The 22,087-nt window shown below is 39.5% G+C and overlaps 1 protein-coding gene and 1 long non-coding RNA gene across 2 annotated transcripts; one reads left to right on the forward strand and one right to left on the reverse strand.

The window, feature by feature from the left end:
* Window positions 1-1,253: 1,253 nt before the first annotated feature.
* Window positions 1,254-5,772, forward strand: LOC147632583 (uncharacterized). The gene is made up of 4 exons (XR_015267168.1): window positions 1,254-1,466; window positions 3,085-3,136; window positions 4,791-4,876; window positions 5,685-5,772. It is a non-coding gene; the product is annotated as an uncharacterized LOC147632583 (long non-coding RNA).
* Window positions 5,773-14,061: 8,289 nt separating this feature from the next.
* On the reverse strand, window positions 14,062-15,786 carry LOC147632584 (uncharacterized). The gene has a single exon (XM_086806890.1). The coding sequence runs from the start codon at window positions 15,487-15,489 to the stop codon at window positions 14,080-14,082; it is 1,410 nt and encodes a 469-aa protein (XP_086663016.1). The 5' UTR covers window positions 15,490-15,786; the 3' UTR covers window positions 14,062-14,079.
* Window positions 15,787-22,087: the final 6,301 nt, after the last annotated feature.

Genomic DNA, 22,087 nt, shown 5'->3' on the forward strand with positions numbered 1-22,087 from the left:
GCTAAGTTATATTTTTCAACTCTGAAGCAAGTACATTGTTATTTACAATGGGTATGTTACAATGGGGCATCTTCATGCACAAAAAGAGCAAGAATGGCCTAGGCCATTCTTGCATGACCCCAAGTCCTCAAGGTCATGTTGGAGATGGCCGTGGGGTATTCAAGAATGGACCTCACGCCATTCTAGCATTGGTGGCTTTGTGGATGACCCAACTTTCATGCATCCTTCTAGGCATCAAAGAATGGCCTTAGGGCCATTCTTGGATCATCCAACTTTCTTGCATTCTCCTCAGCATCAAGAATGGCCTTAGGGCCATTCTTTTCATGCACAATAGGTGTAAGAATGGCCATGGGTTCTTTCTTTTTCATGGCAAATAAGGCCCTTGTTTAGCCTTAAAGGCCTTATAGAGAATTCAATAGTGGCCTTGGGGCATCCAAGAATGGCCCTAGGGCCATTCTTTTCATGCACAACAAGTGCAAGAATGGCCCTAGGGTAATTTTTGCGTGACCACAAGTCCTCAAGTCCTTTGTCTATAAGTTTTATCAGGGTCTAGATTAGCATGCCTCACTAGGACTATTATATTGTGGTAATATATTGTTGTGTAAGAAGGGGTACATAATGATTCTAGGGCCATCCTACTATACACACTTTTGTACTATTTCTCTTTGAAATGTCCCCAAGATCACTATACCACTAGTAAGTCCTTGTTTGAGCCTAGACATAAAGGGTTTTATTCTTTCCTTGTCTTGTAATGAATGAGTGAACTTGGCTAATTATGTGTGTTCCTATTTCAGATGATAGCATAGGAGAAATCTTGGCAAATTAAAATGTTTGCGAGCTGTCAAATCCGTTGATGCTATGTTGGCATGTTTCATTATCTTTGGTACCATGACAACCAATGTTCGCATCTGTGCCTTCACTTAAGGATCAAAAGAAGGGTTCTCATTCTTGATATGATTGGAATACTTCTTGAATCGTTTGAGGTGGACCATGTTGATGAGATGCCGTATTGGACTAAGCATATGTGAATAGTTCAAGAAAACAATGAACTGTACCATGCTGTGCATTTGGATATAGAAAATGTTGTCTATATATAGAATGTCTCTATATATAGCCCTAGGATCTCCTCTATATATACTCCTCTATTGTGTGTATTCCACACACCTTTGGGGACGCATATGACGTGTCTCTCTCTCTCTCTCATGTTGGTTCAACATGGTATCAGAGCGAGCTATGCATCAATCGTTGCTTCCCTCTTCTCTCTATGGAAAGCTTTGCTTCCTTCAATTATTGAGGACAACGTATCAAGGCATAGAACCAGGCGTTTGGGTATCGATCCCAAGACGGAAAGAGATTATACTTAGCTGAATATAAGCGGCAGTGTTAATAGAGGGAAAAATTGATGCTCTCTAAAGGATGTGTCTCTTACTCCTTCCTTAACATGAAGATGAAAGCGAGCTTCCCAGGTATATGCTCTCGGAAGGATGTGTCTCTTACTCCTTCCTTAACATGAAGATGAAAGCGAGTTGCCCACGTATGCCTCCCTCCTGAAACTGTTTTCTCTCTTTTCTTTATGTTGTGTGTGTTTCTTTGATCGTTTCTACTGTATGCGGGAGAATTTAGGGTGCCTGGCTCGAATTGTGCTTTATTGAATATCCATGATCGTTTTTTTGAGTCGAATTCTTTGCTTTATGCGAGATTCATGTGTGTAGAGGAGGTGTGGAAGGAAATTTCATGGGAAACCCTAATCCTTCTCTGGTTTTCCTCCTGGTTGGCTGTGATTACGCTCATGTACCTACCCTCAATACATGTGATATGCATGTAGGCATAGGGGTGGAGGAGAGTGAGCAAGGGATAGCCTCAGTTTAGTGTGTAGAAGGGCTGTCTTACAGCCTGTATACAGACCAAAAGGCTGCTTGTAGGTGGCAGAGGGGGAAGCTTGGAGAAAAGCAGAACCGCCAGCCTTTTGTAGGGCAGTTGGGGATATGCATGATGCGCAATATAGAGTCAGGAGCTCAGATCAGAGTGGCCAGCAGAAGTACGCGGCCTGCAGAAGGGGTGCTTGGGGTGAAGTTGGCGCACAGAAGCAGGGCATGCACAGGTTTGGGTCTGTGCGCAGAGGGGGGAACAGTGCACAGGCCAGCCCTCATTTTTTTTTTTGGCGGGTCTAGACTCCCCGGATGGGTGCGCATGAGAGCCATGGGCAGGTCACTGTCAGGACAGCCGTCAGAAGAGGGGTGCTAAGCTATTGTGAGCAGAGGGTGTGATAAAGATGGTGCAACATTGCTTTTTTGGACCTAAAAGGGGGTAACCAGTTTTTTTGGCCTCACAATGTTTTTTTTGGACTTAAAAGAGGGGTGCCGGCTTTCTATTATAAATGGCCTTTTTTTTTTGAAAGCTAAAAAAAAAACAGGGGGCAGTTTTTATTAAAGCAGAAAAACGCACAGCACCTTATAGACGCATATCTCTTACAATGAACCATAACAGAGACTCTTACAAGTATCGGTGTGGGACAACTGTGGGGAGCAGATTCGCACTTCGATTTTTGTACATGGAACGCGTTCATGCAATTTTATTTGATGCAAGTTTTTTATGCGATTTCCCCTTTTACTTTCCTGAACATCCAGAATCAGCAGGCATTTTATTATGCCATTGTAGTAGCAGAAGAAACCCTTTTCTTCTTATCCATGGTCAGGATGACCACAGAGTAGCATGACCATTAGATGGCCTTTTGAGGGTGAAATAGGCGCTCGGGCCCGGTAGTTGTGGTCCACGAGAGGAGCACTTGTTTCCTGTGGCACCTTTTTCACCTCTCAGGAGTAGACATAGGGGAAAAGCAACATATTTGATTCTTACTTTCATGATGTAAGTAGAAGAAGATCTTTCGTACCTTATGCAACTCACATTGATCGTGACTTATGCCATGGTATTTGATCTTGATGAGATGCATATTCCTTAGAGTTTTTTGTCGATGATAATCAACATATTTGATTCTTACTTTCATGATGTAAGTAGAAGAAGATCTTTCGTACCTTATGCAACTCACATTGATGTGACTTATGCCATGGTCTGTGCTAGCTACAGGAATCACATGATTAAGCTTGGACGTTCATAATGTATTTATTGACAATCCAAGGTATTATCACATGATGGTAATTATGCCTTTCTTTTCGATCGACTGCTGATGATATGTATATGGATTTTGTTCATCCTGCCATGGTTTTATTTTGTGATGCTCACTGTATGATGATTTCTTTATATTCGTTGATGACGTTTCCATGGACTTTATCCATGATGTCATGGTTTTGGCTTGCTATCCTTTTGGTGTATGTCTGCTTGATATTGCTTACATATCTGATGTTGGATCTTACTTTTTGAATGGTTACTCCTTCTCTCAATATCAATTCGTAGCCCTGTGCGTGTGAGCAAAAATCTCGCATACCAAACCAAAGGTGTGCATTAGTTTGTTTGAAATAGGTTGGTTCTAATTTGTGCCCATGAAATGCTTGAGGTAAATTCAATGAAGACCCTTTTATCTCATGACTTCAGAATCGTTACTGTTACTTGCTCATGGTCATCTCGGTGATGGTCTGATCGTTTTAACTCATGACTTAGGAATCGTTATAGTTACTTACTCGTGGTCATCTCGGTGATGATCTGATTGTTTTATATCATGACTTCAGAATCGTTACAGTTACTTGCTCATGGTCATCTCGGTGATGATCTGATCATTTTAACTCATGACTTAGGAATCGTTATAGTTACTTGCTCATGGTCATCTCGGTAATGATCTGATTGTTTTATCTCATGACTTCAGAATCGTTACATTTACTTGCTCATGGTCATCTCGGTGATGATCTCATTATCCTTTTATCTCCGCAGTGATGTTGATCTCTCGTTTGATTGTTCTCACAAGGAAGTTGTGTATTTGTTCTTTCTATGGCTTCGAGGAAGTTTGTCTTGTGCGTAAGGAGGACCTTATTGATGCTTAGCATGCTGTTACTACTCGAGAGGCTTTGTAAGCATGCAACTATTTCTCGGGAGCCTTTGCAAGAAATAGTTAAAGGTGCCATGTGTTCTACCTTTGCTTGTTACATTACAACCAGTCTCACGGACTTGACAATTATTATTTTAAGCATGCAAGCCTCAGTGATTCTGACAGGTTTGGTGAGTTTGTAATTTTGGTGCCTTGGTATGATGCCATGGTGGTGATGGTTACACATTTTACCGATATATGTATATGTGTTCATTGCATTGATGTAATTCACTCACTACAATCCATGATGCCATGGTGTTGTTCCATGATGATGGTTACATGTTTTGTGTTACGTGATGATGGTTACATGTTTCGTCGATGATGGTTGACCATGTTTCCATGGATTGTATCCATGATGCCATGGTGTTGTTCCATGATGATGGTTACATGTTTCATCGATGATGGTTGACTATGTTTCCATGGATCGTTGTTCCATGATGATGGTTATATGTTTCGTTGATGTTGGTCATTCCAAGCTATATGTTTTGTTGATGTTGGTCATTCCAAACTACATGTTTCGTTGATGTTGGTTCACTTGGCTAATCTATATTGGTTGATTGTGTTTCCATGGATTTTATCCATGATGCCATGGTGTTGTTCTGTGATGGTGAATGATGGTTGACTACGTTTCCATGGATTGTTACCATGATGCCATGGTCATTGGATGCACCGTGCCTTGGCTTTGGCTCATCAGATTGACTAGGTTTATTTAAGTCTATCAATGTCTTTTGTGGTCGACAATGCAACCATGCAGGTCTAAATGGCTATAATGGTGGTCAAGTATTGGAATTCAATCTATGGCAACTAACAAGAAATTCCGTCAAGCATATTTTCCGAGAGGTTTGATTTCTCGTCCTATCAGCTTATGAGGTTTATGTTCACATCATGTCATCGTGGCTACATGCTGCCTACGGATGTCAAAGGTTTGATTTCTCGTTCCGTCATCTTATGAGGTTTACTATCCTGATTGTGAATGTCACACGTTTGATTTCTCGGCCTATCATCTTATGAGGTTTACTTTCAAGTACGTCATGTCAGAGGTTTGCTTTTTCGTCCTGTCAGAGGTGTCTACATCCTAATTGTTGTTTCATGTCAGAGGTTCGCTTTTTCATCATGTCTGGTCATCCTACCTATGGACGTCAGAGGTTTGATTTCTCGTCCTGTCATCTTATGAGGTTTACCTTCATATCATGTCATCTTGGAGGTTTGATCCAAGTTATAGTTGTCTCATTATCTTGACTCATAATATTGGAGGTTTGATCTTATGTCATAGATTTTTCCCATGGCAAAGATATGATTCTAGCTTTCCATGATATCCTTACTAACTAGTGTCATTTTCTATTTTAGTGTTTATTGACATGTCAATCTTCCAAGTCAACTTCTCCAAGTAACCAGATTCTCTTACCAAATCTAGTTCATTTGCCATTGATTGGATGATCTTCCACAAGTTGACATTGCCATGCATGTCCTTGCTTCCACAAGTTGACATTGCCATGCATGTCCTTGCGGATGGACTATATTCCTAAGCAACTATATAATAGATACCTTTATGTCTATTTCTTTATGTATATCTTTTCGTGTACATCTCATATTTCTATAACAAAATTATGGTTTTCCATTTGTTATGGAGACTTCTTTCATATTACAGGGTTTATGGCTCAGGATTGTATTTGGATATTGTTGAGCTTCAATATAGAGAAGAGACTACAAAAATATTATTTGGCATCGTCCACGAAGATAGACTCGCACCCAACCTACATGAATGGATCAAGACAACATGAAGATGGATGACCTTCAAAGCCTTCATGGCTATTGTACACATAAGAGTGATGAAGTATATATGGGAGTGATGTAGCTCCTTCATGGCTATTGTATATATGGGAGTGATGTAGCTCCTTCATGGATATTGTATATATGGGAGTGATGTAGCTCCTTCGCAGCCGTCATGGCTATTGTATATATGGGAGTGATGTAGCTCCTTTGAATAATACTTTGTAACTATAAAATAAATTAATATAGCGGTAGGTGTATATAGAGCTGTGGGTTTTTCCCTTGAGCCCCCAAGGGTTTTTTCATCCACAGTTAGAGACCCTTCTTTGAGCGGGGGTGTTGTCTATATATAGAATGTCTCTATATATAGCCCTAGGATCTCCTCTATATATACTCCTGTATTGTGTGTATTCCACACACCTTTGGGGATGCATATGACGTGTCTCTCTCTCTCTCTCATGTTGGTTCAACAGAAAATGTCTTAGACTTTTGCTTTAAATGTTCGAGGTTTGAATTTGGAGCAGATGAAAATTAGATGATATTCTTCGCATCCTCAATTTATGTCTTTCAAAACATCATATGAAATTCAAGTACGTGCAAGAGATGTGCCAAGACACTGGGATGTTTAAAAGCCTATGTTCTTTGGTTATGAGCATGCTTACAACAAGAACCTACCAGCAATCTGGACATATTTTCAAGACTTGGATGGAGATAACACTTTGATTTTTGATGACACACCATTTAAAATTATATGGAACATGCCAGGTTCCTATCTTGTATTTCCAAAGCCGTGGAATTAGACACCAAAGGAACTTCAAGGCTTCTTAAAAACCACAACTATCCATTGGTTGTGTCAATGGTTATATGCTCATAATAAGAGACGCTACATATAGAGCAATGTCTTTCAGACTAAGATTAATCTTGAAACAAAGATTATATTGGAGAAATATTTATGGAGGCAATGTCATGAAAGGAAATGTGCTTTGGACACAAAAGCAATGTTCATTCATGTATGTTATCACAAATCTTGTAAATACTTCAAGCCAAAAGACCCATCTTGACATACAAAATCTCAATGGGTATCCCTTCACTTGTATAACAGAAATGTAATTCTACTGTGTACTCTCTATGAGAGATAATGTACATTTCTCACACGAGAAATGAAAATTTAATGTTATTTACTAGAGCCTCAAGTCTTATGTATCTTGTTTATTGGTATTCCTCTTTTCTTTATTATTCATGTAGAAGTCTCAAATTTGATTACAAATGCAAGTTATTTTGAATCATTCTAGTTTATACCAATTCAAGTGTCAAAATCAATAACTATCATGCATGGCCTATTGTTATTTGAATCATTCTAGTTTATACCAACTTAAGTGTCAAGATCAGTGTCCATCATGCATGGGGTATCGTTTGTTGGTGTCTCCTTTCACATTATTTTATATTTTCATATTTTTCTCATCTTGCACCACTCCCATTATAAACAATCAGAGGTACAAAATGGTCCTAGGGCCATTTCTCTATTAATACACGTTTTTGTTCTTAAATTTAAGGGAGTCTTGTGCAAGCATAATGCCAGATAAGGGACATAGTTTAAGGGACCTATGTAGCAGCGTCTAGAGTAAAACTTATTCTATTATTCGAACTAAAACTTTACTTATTATTTGAAGGTGCACATTAGCGCTAGAATGGTTGATTGCCCATAAACTCCCATGTAACTTCAATGTGTTGCATATAGGGTTTGTTCTACTTTTATTTCAAAGCACCAAATTACAAGAGTTTCTCTTTACTCTACAGCCTTAGAATGGCCCTAGGACCATTCTTTTATCTTGTTCTTGGACTACACATGGGGCTCCTAATTTCATAGTATATATCATATATTTCTTAACAATTTTGCACAGTCTTTTAATATTTTTTCACACAAAAAGCATACAAAAATGAAAAACACAACCAACCTAGGAATGGGATTTTTCTCACTTTATCTAATATATTGGTGTTTATATATATAAGAATTTTAAAAAAAAGGAAAAAAAGAAAAAGAGAGCTTATATTTATATAAACTTCAAAGTCTTTTATTAAAAAAAAAAGCTTTCTATTAAATCTTCTACTCTTTTCATTTTTGTATATATATATATATATATATATATATATATATATATATATATATATATATATGTATGTATGTATGTATGTATGTATGTATGTATGTATGTATGTATAACAAGAGTTTTAAAATCTTAAAATTTTATATTACGATCTCTTAAAAACTAAATTCAAAGGCTTTCAAATGTTTTTATCTCCTATATTTTATCTAACTTAAATCTCCCATGATTATACTATTATTATTAATGTTAATTCTTTCACAAAATGCCACAGTTACTCCAAGGCCTTCCTTCTCAAGGCTTAGAAGAGACCCTAAATTCTTTGTTCCAATCTAATTATTTTTGTGATGCAGAGATTACAATATTTTCAGGATATCTACAACAATGCGCGAAACTTCAAGAGTTTTCATATTTTTATTGTTGTGATATTTGAACACCACTTTTATTGTTTTATTCTCAACTCATCACACCTTGAGGTAAATTATCTAGTCTTCCACACCAATCATGAAGCCATCCTCTCATGTATTTATGCAACTGTATATCGAGGACGCCCGTATATGGCATGCTTTTGGGCCTCCACTATTTGTTTCAATTGGTTCGTATGGAGGGGTGATTCCCGGGTTACTTTATTTCAATACTTATGGGTTGTCTATATCTCAAGACGACGTTGGGATTAATTGATATGTTCAATTAATTGTTTAACTAATGTGGACAGTGTCTAAGTATAGCCAACAAGAAGTGCGAGGGTACCGATTGAGGTGTCGTATGGCTGGTGGATTGATTGATGGTGTGAAGTTGATCATTTTGTGTGAATCATGTATTAGACTTTTTGTGCATATTATTTTTTATTTGATGATCAGTGTGACGGTCACCAATTTAGGTACCGCACGAGTTTTTCTTGTTGGTATTCCATGTCCATAAGAACCTCTGAGCCATGCCTTTGTGCCTCTGAGCCATGTTCGGACCTCTGAGTTTACCTTACAGGTATGACATCAATACCTACGAGTTTACCCTGCAGGTTATGACATCAATACCTACGAGTTCTCTCAACATTTTTCTTAAACAACTGAGGACATCAATACCTACGAGTTCTCTCAACATTTTTCTTACACAACTGAGGACAGTTGCGTCCTCAAACGAGAGGACTATTACAGGTATATATTTTATCATAAATTTTTTATGAATTAATAATCATAGAAAAATATGCTTAATTTAATTTATGTAGGGTTCAGCTTAATGGAATGTGCGAATGTGCACAAGATTATTATATATGCAAATGTGCACAAAATCTAGAGTTAGACCCGCGTTTGTACGAGATGGGGTCAAGATCTAGACAACTATCCTAGTGTAAAGCATCCAATGATGGCATTCACATGTCAACAAAAAATGTAAAGAAATACCCAAAAAGTGGAAAAATCAAACCCATTTTGTACGCACATCTATTATTATCTCCTTGGGCTATTTTTATAAATAAAAATTCTCTAAATACTCATGTCGTGGAAGTGGAGCTACACGACATGGGGGGGAGATTGCACCCAATCTTGTTTTGATGGTGATTTTATTCTATTTCTCTTGCCTTGTGTTATGCTATGTTATTTAGCTTCAATTTAATTCAAGTCTTTGTTTCAAATTTTGATGTATTTTATGAGTTTTAAATTATTTCTTCAAGAAGTACAAAAGGGTCCCATGACAGAAACATGGCTATATCCCCATATTTCTTGTAGTTTTTTGAGATGTCTTTGTGCACTCTTTTTAAACTTTGGTGGTTTTTGGGTCGAGTCTCTCCTTTCCCCACATGGCTTAGATGGGATAGCTTCATCTTGTACCCCCCCTCTTTCTAACCCTTGGACTCTCCTATCAAATAAAGCACATGTTTCCTTATGCCTTTTTGACCCACGTTTTGCTTCTCGCCTTTAGCTTCTGTGGAGATGGAGGGTGAGGCTGGGGCTTTTGTAGAGGTGGGGGGGGATCCCAACTTCTTGGGAGTGGACTTGCATTGGTGGTGCTGAGTCCTTTCCCTTCCTCTGTTTTATCATTATTCTTTTGTTGTTACTACCATTTCCTTCTTTGCATCATCTTTTCCTTGTTTGGGACCCTTGTGCCTTACCTTTCTTTCTCCTTCTATCATTGTTGGGGCTCTTGGATCTTGAACTTATTCCATCCTCTTGAACTTTGGCCTTCTTTGCCTCTAGTTCACCTTCTTGAAAATTATTCCTCTTCTTGGGCAATTGGCTCTCCACCTTCTCTCCTTCCAGCATGATCTTGGTCAAGAGGAATCAAGGGACCTATGGTGGAAATGGCTTTATTTCTATTCCTTTGGAGACTTGGGTGGCTCTTTCTGATTGTTTGAGTGGGGCTTTGATGGAGTAGGGGACGAGGTGGTTTCTGGGACAGGGAATGAGGTGATTCCATTTGGCCTCCTACTAAAGGGGACAAACATCTTTGCCACACAAGCTTTGTGGCACAAAGATTTTTCTAATGGTTGGATTTTATCCATCCCTTTAAAGGCATCCCCTTGTGCCACTAAGGAATGTCTCAACTTGAGTCTCCTATTATCATTATGGAGTATATGGCCAACTTTCGGGTCACACCTCCATGCTCAGTCTCCTAGTATCATTATGGAGTATATATGGTAGGGGTTTGCTCTCTATGATCATTCATTCATGATGGTTTTGTAACTCTACCCCCCTCTCCTCCTTTAGCTTAGTGTTCTCCACTACTTGCATAACTTACTTGTATAATTTGTAGATACACAAAAGGTCACACCATGCTCAGTCTTCCTTATTATTTCTTTTGTCCTAGCCATACACAAGTTATAAAACGAGGATGGCCAATTCAAACTTTTGAGCTATAGATTTTTGCCATGTTCCTTGATGCTAATGGTGCCAATAAAACCAAGTCAGCCCACCTTACGTGTAGTTCGGAAGTAGTTAGTGCTTGATAGTGTGATTTCTTCATTCCTTGGGTGTTCCATATAGAGAAAAGGGTCCCTATTCTTTGATGCAAGATATTCCATGCACAAAGACAATTTTCTTCATATGTAAACAAACAAAAAAGTACATTAGTGACCTTATATCATATCCATATAAGGAGATTTATATCAAATAGCCATGATGATAAGCAAGTGACAACAATGTGGGTATTTTGTGAATCTATATCGGAGCATATAACCAATCAAGCAAGCCATCCAAAGATGGGTAGTCTATGATTGAAAGTGTGGATGGAACTTGATAACTTCATCAAACTCTTGAGATAATCAAGATCTCAAGCAAACTACACGGATGATTATACAATGGCCATAAAAAATAAAGGCTATTGTGGATGCATGGGGAGAAAAGGACATGACTTATCATTTTGTAAGGGTAAGAATGCCTTACAATATATTTAAGGCTAAGTGGATGCATGGGGAGCAAAGGACATGACTTATTATTTGGTAAGGGTGAGAATGCCTTACAATATATTTAATAAATATGATATAAGGTCACTCGAAGGTGCAAAAACAACAAAGAGTTCGATCAAGAACTACAATAGAATGATAGTACAGTAGCATTTTTACAATCATTATTATAGCTACAAGCCTTGGTAAATGTCGAGGTCATTTTACTGCTGCTAAAGGTGCCTGTAGAGTGAGAGCGCTGCTTTTAGCAGTGTTCATAATAGTAAAATTTCATTGCTCAGGAGTGAATAATGTTGCCTAGCAGTGTTACTTCACTTTTATAGGCATTGTAACTCAGTAGTGAAAACAAACCTATAAAAAAAAGTTGGGGCAGACTGGGGATATAACTCCCCAGTCTGCCCTAGCTTTTAAAATGTTTTATATGTCCTCCATGAGAATCCATTTTAGAGAATAATTTTTTGCATTATTAAATGCATGCATTTGGATAGATGCAGTGGTCTAATAGAGTAAGCATGATCAAGATGAAGCCATGTCATCACTAAATTTGGGAACTTCTTGAATATGCGAAATCGCCCATCATGCTATATATCATTGGAAAGGTCTCGAAGAGTAGATTCCAAATGTCCAAAATATGCTCACTTCTAAGTTGATTTGTAACAATTTCACCATAAGCCTATTTTTGTAGAGAGAGAATGTGTAACAATCCTTAAAGGACCCAATTTGAGTCCAAAGTTCCCCTAATGCCTGACTTCATTGAACACTCTTGGTCTTCTTTCCTTGTGACTCTATTTGCTTCATCTTATCTCTACTTGAGGTCTACCTAGGGTCATTACAGGTCTCTCGGGGGGTCCACTATGACAAAATCATGTGTAGCATGTGCATTCAAGGAGTATTTAAAAAACCCCGTACACTTACATAGTTTGGTGAATAAAATGACCCCTTTTTCTTCATAAACTTATAGCTTTTTTTCAAAATTGGTTATAAAACCCCCTCCTATAAATGTAATTCTGAAACTTTCTTAAATTAATATACCCCTCCTCCTGATGAACTCATGTGCTACACTTACATATTTTTAGGTGAAGCCACTGGGGCACGTCTGCATCAATTAGTTGTGCTCATAGTTGCCATTAAATATAAACATGGATTTATGGTGTCAAACAGATCCACATATCCTGTACATGCATTTCAAGGATTTGAGCCTCATCAAGCTCAAGGTCAAAGACAAGATTACCACCATTACTCTCACAACAAGTGTCAAGGCAACATGTATTCACCTTACATCCATAAAGACATTGTTAAATATATAATATTTAAATATGATTTTCTTATTCTTCACCTTCTATAGTGGTATAGATTCTTCAATGTGTTTAAGCTCACCTATTAGTTATAGAATAGCCAAGTTTTGTTGAAGTCTCACATTACTCACAATATATGGTTATGGTAGACCAAATACCCTTAGGCAAAAAGGTTTAAGACCTTTGAATCATAGCTTGGAGATAGCACAATATCCCTTAAATCTACTTATTTCAACTGTATATCACAAGCCTCCACCACCTCCTCTGGCTCATGAAGGTCATTCAAAACTTTCTTCCTATGAAGGGGTCAAAACACTATGGAAGCTTAAGCATCTCAATCACATTATGGTATTGCTTGAGGACTCACTATGTTCTTGGAGATAACCCTTCAACTTTTTCAAGATAACCTCAAGCTAGTTTCACTGCTACAAGATCTTTAGCCTTTGACGGTCAGTTTTGTGGCGGTAAAATGAATGTCGAAAAGACCGTCTATGTTCAGGTCGTAAAAGCGTCGAAAGCATAATCTTTTTTTTGTTTTTTGACGTTTGGTCTGATTTTTGAAAAAAGTTCAAGTGTTTTTAGTTCTCATAGTCCTAATCAACCCACATTTTAGTTACTTTTCATACAAATACAAAGATATATGCAGAAATATTTATAAGAAATTAATATGACAGTATTTGTATGCCAAAGCTTGCACTAATGATCCCAAATACAAGGATATATGTAGCGATATTTAAAAGAAATTATGACAAGTTTCTGTGCCAAACCTAACATTAATGGTACCAAACAAGAAAACTGTGACAAAAACATATATTGCTTGTCAAATAAAAAAGAAATAAGATGTTATAGCTCATTCATGGGCTCTCTCATCTTCCATGGCTCCAAATACATCTATTTCTAGAAAAATCTATCCACATCTGCATCTTCATCATGACTTGCACATATGAATTCGACGAGAAGGACTATACATACATTCATGGCTCAGGACTTGGAACTTAAAAGCACATTACATAGTACATACATAGCTCATGAGTGATGACACAAAAGGGAAGAGAAGGACTCTTTCTTGGTTTCAAAATGATCCTTCGAGAGGTTCTAGAAAGAGGATCTCGCGCTTTGTTTTCTCTCTCTAGATGCAAACAGAAAATACATGACACATGGCATGCAACGTTTGATTGCTCTTTCAATTATCTCGTGAACGTCATGATAACACAGCCAATGGATGTTGCCTACACATTCTACTTGCACACGATCACCATGAGCTGAACAATGATATTCTCTCCACCCAAAATATTATAATAAGATATGGTCTATAGCTTCCATATATATATATATATATATATATATACATATGGTTCATTATCCAAGTGTTACATTTTCACATCGTATCATTTTCGCACATTGCTACATATATTAGTAAATAATACTAGTCATAATATATATATATATATATATGGTGTCGATCGTATTTTATGTTTATTAGAACTCGCGTGGGCGCTTGCTCCCGGCGGCGGCAGCATAAGTTGCCGCCACGCGGGAGGCGACTGCGGGAGCAGCTGCGAGGGATCTGGGAGGGTGTTTCTCCGAGAAGCGGTACTGTGATGAGCTTATGCCCAGTCCGAAGTCCGCGTACACATCAGTGGTCTCCCCCTCGAAGTCGCTCAGGTTCAGTGAGGCCGCTCCCGCAACGTGAGCAAGGGCCGAGACGCCGAGCTCTGACACAAACAGGCCCGTGCGGTGGGGCAGGATGCGGTGCGTGAAGCAGCGCGGCGTTGCCAGAGTGATGGTGTGCTCGCTGGTGACCCGATTACCGTCCAGCTGGACGGCGAAGATGGCATCCGCACCGGTGCTGTGGGAGAGCAAGGAAGAGCCCAGCAGCCACATTCGTAAGGTTGGTTGGAGCTTGGCATCCTGCTTCTTCTTGGCGGCCTCATGATCCCAATCAAATGCCAGGTGGATGAGGCCGGCATTGGCTCCCGCAGGCGTGCTGAGATGGAACCATTTGATTTCGCCCGTTCCAGAGATGCGACCGAACGTCCCTGTCCCACCCGAGGCGCCACCCAGAAGCACAAACCACACATTGCCGTCTGGCCCGGAAATGAGCCCCACCGGCGTGCTGCCCTCGGACGCCGGGATGTCTTCTTCGACGGCCTGGCCGGTGGCCGAATCCAACCGCCAGATCTTGCTGCTCTGGTCCAGGCTGGCGTACACGTCGCCACTTGTGGGGTGGATGGCCACGAAGATGGGGCGGCCGCTGCACGGGTACACGGACACGTCGGACGTGTTGCGGTGGTTCACGCGCACCACGTGCCGGCTGTCCTTGCAGCTGGTCCAGAGGTCGTCCCCATTCTCGAGGACGCAGTGGGGGCCCTCCACGGAGGCGGGGAGCTGTATGATTTGCACCACCGCGGGATCCTTGCCCGCGCCCAGCAGGCTCAGGCGGATGAGGGCGGCCTTGAACTGTAGCGTGGCCCAAACCTGGCCCGGGTGCTCCCGAGACGCGGCAAGCCCGTGCAACCCAGCCCAGAAGTTGCCCACCGTGAACCTGGTGCAGGAGAGCGGGCGCCCCGTGGCCGGGTCCAGCTTCACCTTCACCAGACTGCTGTTGGTTTGCTGGCTCACTAACAGCAGGTGCTCGCCCACCACGGCCATCTCGTGTGTCTGCATGGCGCCCGGCATGGGGTACTCCGTCACCACTTTGGGCACCTTTACCACCTCTACGGGGGGTGGGCAGTGCGGTGCTGGCCTAATCATCACCAGCTTCTCACCACCAAACGTCGAGTCGTCGACATGCATAGCAGTAGGCGCAGAGCCAGCTTCATGCCCGACGCCGCGTACGGATGAAGCATCGGCATCGGCATCGGCCGCAGCAGCAGCAGGACCAGCCATATACTTATATAAATAATAGAAACAGATTGATTAAGCAGCTAATATAATGCAGGACAGAGCTAGTATGTGTTATGTATGCGTAGAAGCTGGTAGTTATAGCTAGTAGTGCTCTTAGGATTCAACAACCGGAGTGTGGAGGACTGCCGCTGTATGCTGTACGTTTTATATGCGCCGGTGGGCAGTTTCTCCTCGGCGGAAGCGATTCCAAGTGCGCTCAAAGCGAATGCCTATCTATTCCATGCGTAATCAGGCCACGCGTGCCAAAAGACTCCAGTCTTTCCAGCAGAGCAAGATGCGATCGATGGATGCGTCTTTAATTGTGTGAGATAGACGAAACAATCAGTCCGATGCCTGCCGTCTTTAATTGTGTGAGATAGACGAAACAATCAGTCCGATGCGCAGGCGTCGGCGAGAGCGCCTGATTGAATGAAAAAGGCGGCACGTCCTAATTCATCTCGGTGGGGAACCACCCCTCTTCGAACATTCTTATAAGGCTTTTGATCTTCCGGCACCATGGTATGGCGTGTCTTTTGAAAAAGTGCTGCTCTACGCAAGCCTTAATTACAAATGTTCGAGTTAGTGGATGCGTAACCTCATATCTAGCCTACCTTCTTTGTTTTTCAAGCTTCAGTACTCTCTTCTCTCCATGACTTAATTTGAAATTCTGTTTTGAAGTTTTGTCAATGTTGGTGGATGTGGAGGAGGCTAACCTTTTTTTAGAGAGAGAACACCTTTTATTTAATGATGACACTAGTGAGTCTAGTGGGTGTACCCAAGCTTGTGAAGGGCAACGGAGCTTAGGGAGCCATAGCATGCGTGACGACAAACGCATGATGCGAAGGAGGAGAGGACTCGAGAAAACAAAAGTACACGGCGTAGTGCGTGGGAGGGATGTATCCAAAAAAATTTCCCAGTACGTAGCTATGGCCGTAGGTATAGCCGCGCCCATAGCTGCGTGTTGGGACAAAATTCCAGAGAGCTAATTTTGTATTTGGAATGGAGTGTCCATACACTTTTGTATTCTGGATGTTGACAACTAGGTGCCCAACCATTTGGTCTCAAATCGAGATGGCTAGTGGTAGTAGTACGGAAGTTAATAAAGAGGAGTCATGTGATGTTAGCTCTTCTCTTGCCCCCAGCAAAAGCACAAGGTCAAGAACATGGATGTGTACCTTGAACCTTTGATCGAGGAGCTTCAGACACTATGGCTTGGGATCCAAGTGTATGATGTCTCCCAGACGCTTACACAATCTAGCACGGAGGTGACGATAATTTTAATGTGGATAATGAATAACTTTGCATGATATGGAGAGTGCTTCGGTATGTTCTCTATGGCGTAAAGCACGCTTGTCTTTTGAAAAAGTGATGCTCTACGCAAGCCTTAATTACAAATGTTGAGATTTTCACCTCACATCTAGCTTACCTTCTTTTTTCTCAACAGCTTGAGTACACTTCTCCATGGCCTAATTTGAAATTCTATTTTGAAGCTTTGTCATTGTTGGATGTGGAGGAGGCTAACCTTTTTCTTGAGAGAGAGCACTTTTTATTTAATGATGACACTAGTGAGTCTAGTGGGTGTAGCCAAGTACATCACATGTGTGTGTGTGTGTGTGTGTGTGTGTGTGTGAGAGAGAGAGAGAGAGAGAGAGAGAGAGAGAGAGAGAGAGAATTACATCATAGCCAAGTGCATAAGTTGTATATAATGGCATTGAAGTGTGAGGATTGCAACTTGAACATGGGATCTCTTTGCTAGAATATGTGTGATTCCTATACTACTAAGAGAGAGAGAGAGAGAGAGAGAGAGAGAGAGAGAGAGAGAGAGAGAGACTACAACAAAAAGCCGCGTCTAGAAGAATATATATATGGAAAAAAACCTTTAGGTGACTATCAACGCGGCTATACTCCTAGCTATGAGCGCACGGCTAAAGTCGTGCATATAAATGCATATATAGTTGCATCTGTTTAGCATCGTATGTAGCTTCTAACTATCTACAAGAAAAAAATGGGGACAAAATGGGGGAGAGATATGGGGACATGTGTCTCCACATCTCTCCTCCATTCTATGCATGCTTTTTTTTAAATCACATTATTTAAACACTACTCAATCACATTTTAAAAAAAACACTTAAACACGTAAAACATAAAAAATAATTGTAATATAATAAGGTCATGGATTAGATTGAAAATTATATACATAGTTGTAAATTCCATAAGGTGTTCATATCCAAAAATAAATAAAGATGAAGACATTAAAAACTAATTCAATTAATGCATCATCTTCTTCTTCATCTTTATCTACACCCGCATCTTCACCACGTGCACCACCACCTTCATCACCACCATCACTTTCAACATCATCTTGCTACATTAAATAGTGATACAATGTAAAAAGGTTAGCCACAAGCATTCTTCAAGAACCTACAATATCCTTATAATTTTGGCATATCATATCCTTAATAAATAATATTTGAAATTCTCTCAAATCCATCATAGGCTCATGAAAAGGATGCTTCCTTTCGACAACAAGATACTAAACATAAGGACGCATGATAGGAGAGTATTGACAGAACTTGGTATGGAACGAACATATACATGCCTTGAGGGGTTCACCTCTAAGAAATTTTATGTATCACACGTTCAAGGGGTATTTTCAAGACCCCTTACACTTACATACTTTTATGAATAAAATGACCCCTTTTTCTTCATAAAGTTATGGTTTTTTTTCAAAATTTGTTTAAAACACCCCACTTGTAAATGTAATTATATAACTTTTTTTAATTAATATACCCCTCTTGATGAACTCACGTGCTACACTTATATATTTTTAGGAGAACCCCTCGAGATACATGCATGTGTCAATAATTGTGTGCTATTTCAGGGTGCTTATAAATATGTGTGTGTGTGTGTGTGTGTGTGTGTGAGAGAGAGAGAGAGAGAGAGAGAGAGAGAGAGAGAGAGACTACAACAAATGAAGAGCACAGTCACGTCTAGAGAAACACAAATTTAAAAGCATCTATATATGGAAAAAAACATTTACATGGCTATCATCACGGCTATACACGCGGCTATAGCCGTGCGCCTGTAGAGCAGCATGTATAGTCGCAGACTATCTGCAAAAAAAAAATGGGGACATAATGGAGAAGAGATGTGGAGACACATGTCCTCACATCTCTCCCCACTTTTTTTAAATCATATTATTTAAACACTACTTAATATTTTTTAAAACACGTGGATATTTGCACTGGTGACCACTTTCTTGCGTTTGAGCCACTCCCAAGTCTCAACTTCATTGTGATACTTATGGTGTAACCTATTCTCCTGAGACATTCGAGGTGACTTGTTGTCCTTTCCTACAACAAATTACAACATGCATGAGCTATGAAATTCATGACAAAAGATGAAATAAATTTATTGAAAATTTCCAAAGAGAAAACTTACAAATTGTGCAAGCCATCTTGCCTTTCCTCCGGATCCATACTTTGTCGTACTGTACTTTAGCAGTTGACGACTCGCATATTTGCTACCTCTTGCTGAGGGTATAAAGTACCCTTCCTAGCTTCTTTCTTTGCCTTCTTCCACTCCTTAATGGTGCAATTGGGGGTATTTGTGAACCATCTTTCGTGCACCTCCTTGTGTGAGACTTTCTATTATTAAGGATCTGTATTATGTGATTCCTCACCCACTTGTCGAAAAAATGCATGTGTGGTGGGTTTGGGAACTCCTCATGCATACATTGCACAACCACATGCATGAAATCTCTATCCTTCTACTCTCCCCATGGTTTTAAGGCATCCTTAGAGGTTTGGTTGACGAATTGACAAAAGGTATAATCAACCTTCATCCCTTGTGTCATCCACAAGAGGTGACCTGCAATTTGAAGCAACGCGTAATTCCTTCCACTCACCACCGTAAAACCTTTGATCGAGGAGCTTGAGACACTATGGCTTGGCATCCAAGTGTATGATGTCTACCGGACGCTTACACAATGACAATAAATGTAGCACGGAGGTGAAGATAATTTTAATGTGGATAATGAATAACTTTTCAAGATATGGAAAGCACGCTTGTCTTTTGAAAAAGTGATGCTCTATGCAAGCCTTAATATTACAAATGTTGAGATTTTCACCTCACATCTAGCTTACCTTCTTTTTTCTCAATAGCTTGAGTACTCTTCTCCATGACTTAATTTGAAAGTCTATTTTGAAGCTTTGTCATTGTTGGATGTGGGGGAGGCTAACCTTTTTCTTGAGAGAGAACACTTTTTATTTAATGATGACACTAGTGAGTCTAGTGGGTGTAGCCAAGTACATCGCATGTGTGTGTGTGTGTGTGTGTGAGAGAGAGAGAGAGAGAGAGAGAGAGAGAGAGAGAGAGAGAATTACATCATAGCAAAGTGCATAAGGTGTATAATGGCATTGAAGTGTGAGGATTGCAACTTGAACATGGGATCTCTTCGCTAGAATATGTGTGATTCCTATACTACTAAGGATTCCTATACTACTAAGAGAGAGATAGAGAGAGAGAGAGAGAGAGAGAGAGAGACTACAACAAAAAGCCGCGTCTAGAAGAATATATATATGGAAAAAAACCTTTAGAGGTGATTATCAACGCGGCTATACTCCTGGCTATGAGCACACGGCTAAAGTCGTGCATATAAATGCATATATAGTTGCGTCTGTTTAGCAACGTATGTAGCTTCTAACTATCTACAAGAAAAAAATGGGGACAGAATGGGGGAGAGATATGGGGACATGTGTCTCCACATCTCTCCTCCATTCTATGCATGCTTTTTTTTTAAATCACATTATTTAAACACTACTCAATCACATTTTTTAAAAAACACTTAAACACGTAAAACATAAAAAATAATTGTAATATAACAATGTCATGGATTATATTGAAAATTATATACATAGTTGTAAATTACATAAGGTGTTCATGTCCAAAAATAAATAAAGATGAAGACATTAAAAACTAATTCAATTAATGCATCATCTTCTTCAATATCATCTTTATCTACACCCGCATCTTCACCACGTGCACCACCACCTTTATCACCACCATCACTTTCAACATCGTCTTACTACATTAAATAGTGATACAATGTAAAAAGGTTAGCCACAAGCATTCTTCAAGAACCTACAATATCCTTATAATTTTGACATATCATATCCTTAATAAATAATATTTGAAATTCTCTCAAATCCATTGTAGGCTCATGAAAAGGATGCTTCCCTCCGACAACAAGATGCTAAACATAAGGACGCATGATAGGAGAGTATTGACAGAACTTGGCATGGATTACAAACGTATACATGCCTTGAGGGGTTCACCTCTAGAAATTTTATATATCACACGTTCAAGGGGTATTTTAAAGACCCCTTACACTTACATACTTTTATGAATAAAATGATCCCTTTTTCTTCATAAAGTTACGGTTTTTTTTTAAATTTTTTAAAATATCCCACTTGTAAATGTAATTATGTAATGTTTTTTTAATTAATATACCCCTCTTGATGAACTCACGTGCTACACTTACATATTTTTAGGAAAAACCCCCGAGGTACATGCATGTGTCAATAATTGTGTGCTATTTCAAGGTGCTTATAAGTATATGTGTGTGTGTGTGTGTGTGTGAGAGAGAGAGAGAGAGAGAGAGAGAGAGAGCTTCACATCATAGCTGAGTGCATAAAGTATATATAATGGCATTGAAGTGTCAAGATTGCAGCTTGAACATGAAATCTCTTCGTTAGCTTATGTATGATTCCTATAGTGCTATGAGAGAGAGAGAGAGAGAGAGAGAGAGAGAGAGAGACTACAACAAACGAAGAGCATAGTCACGTCTAGAGCAACACAAATTTAAAAGCATCTTTATATGGAAAAAAACATTTATGTGGCTATCATCACGGCTATACACGGGGCTATCATCAGCATGGCTATAGCCGTGCCTGTAGAGCAGCATGTATAGTCGTAGACTATCTGCAAAAACAAATGGGGACATAATGGGGAAGAGATGTGGAGACACATGTCCCCCACATCTCTCCCCACTTTTTTTTAATCATATTATTTAAACGCTACTTAATATTTTTTTTAAACACTTAAACACTTAGAACATAAAAAATAATTGCTGTATAATAATGTCATGGAATATATTGTCAATTACATACACATAATTGCAAATTACATAAGGTATTCATGTCCAAAAATGAATAAAGATGAAGGCATCAAAAACTAATTAAATTAATGCATCATCTTCATCTTCACTTGCATCTTCACCACATGCACCACCACCTTCATCATCATCGTCACTTTCAACATCGTCTTCTTGCGTTAAATAGTGATACAATGCAAAAAAGTTAGCCACAAGAAAAACAAGTTGGGTGATAATTACAATTCAAGTTCAACTACTCACTAAGTTGCCTTGGTCAGCTTGTTGTGAATATTTGCATCGGTGACCACTTTCTTGCATTTGAGCCACTCCCAAGTCTCAGCTTCATTGTGATACTTATGGTGTAACCTATTTGTTGTCCTTTCCTACTACAAATTACAACATGCATGAGATATGAAATTCAGACCTCTATAAAAGATGGATCATGCT

This window comes from Cibotium barometz, chromosome 13, assembly GCF_041138505.1.
Source record: "Cibotium barometz isolate CiBa-2024 chromosome 13, ASM4113850v1, whole genome shotgun sequence".
Lineage (NCBI taxonomy): Eukaryota > Viridiplantae > Streptophyta > Polypodiopsida > Cyatheales > Cibotiaceae > Cibotium > Cibotium barometz.

What these genes read in the sequence shown, in the direction of transcription:
- LOC147632584 (XM_086806890.1), bottom strand. Translation starts at nt 15,489, where the DNA reads ATGGCTGGTCCTGCTGCTGCTGCGGCCGATGCCGATGCCGATGCTTCA.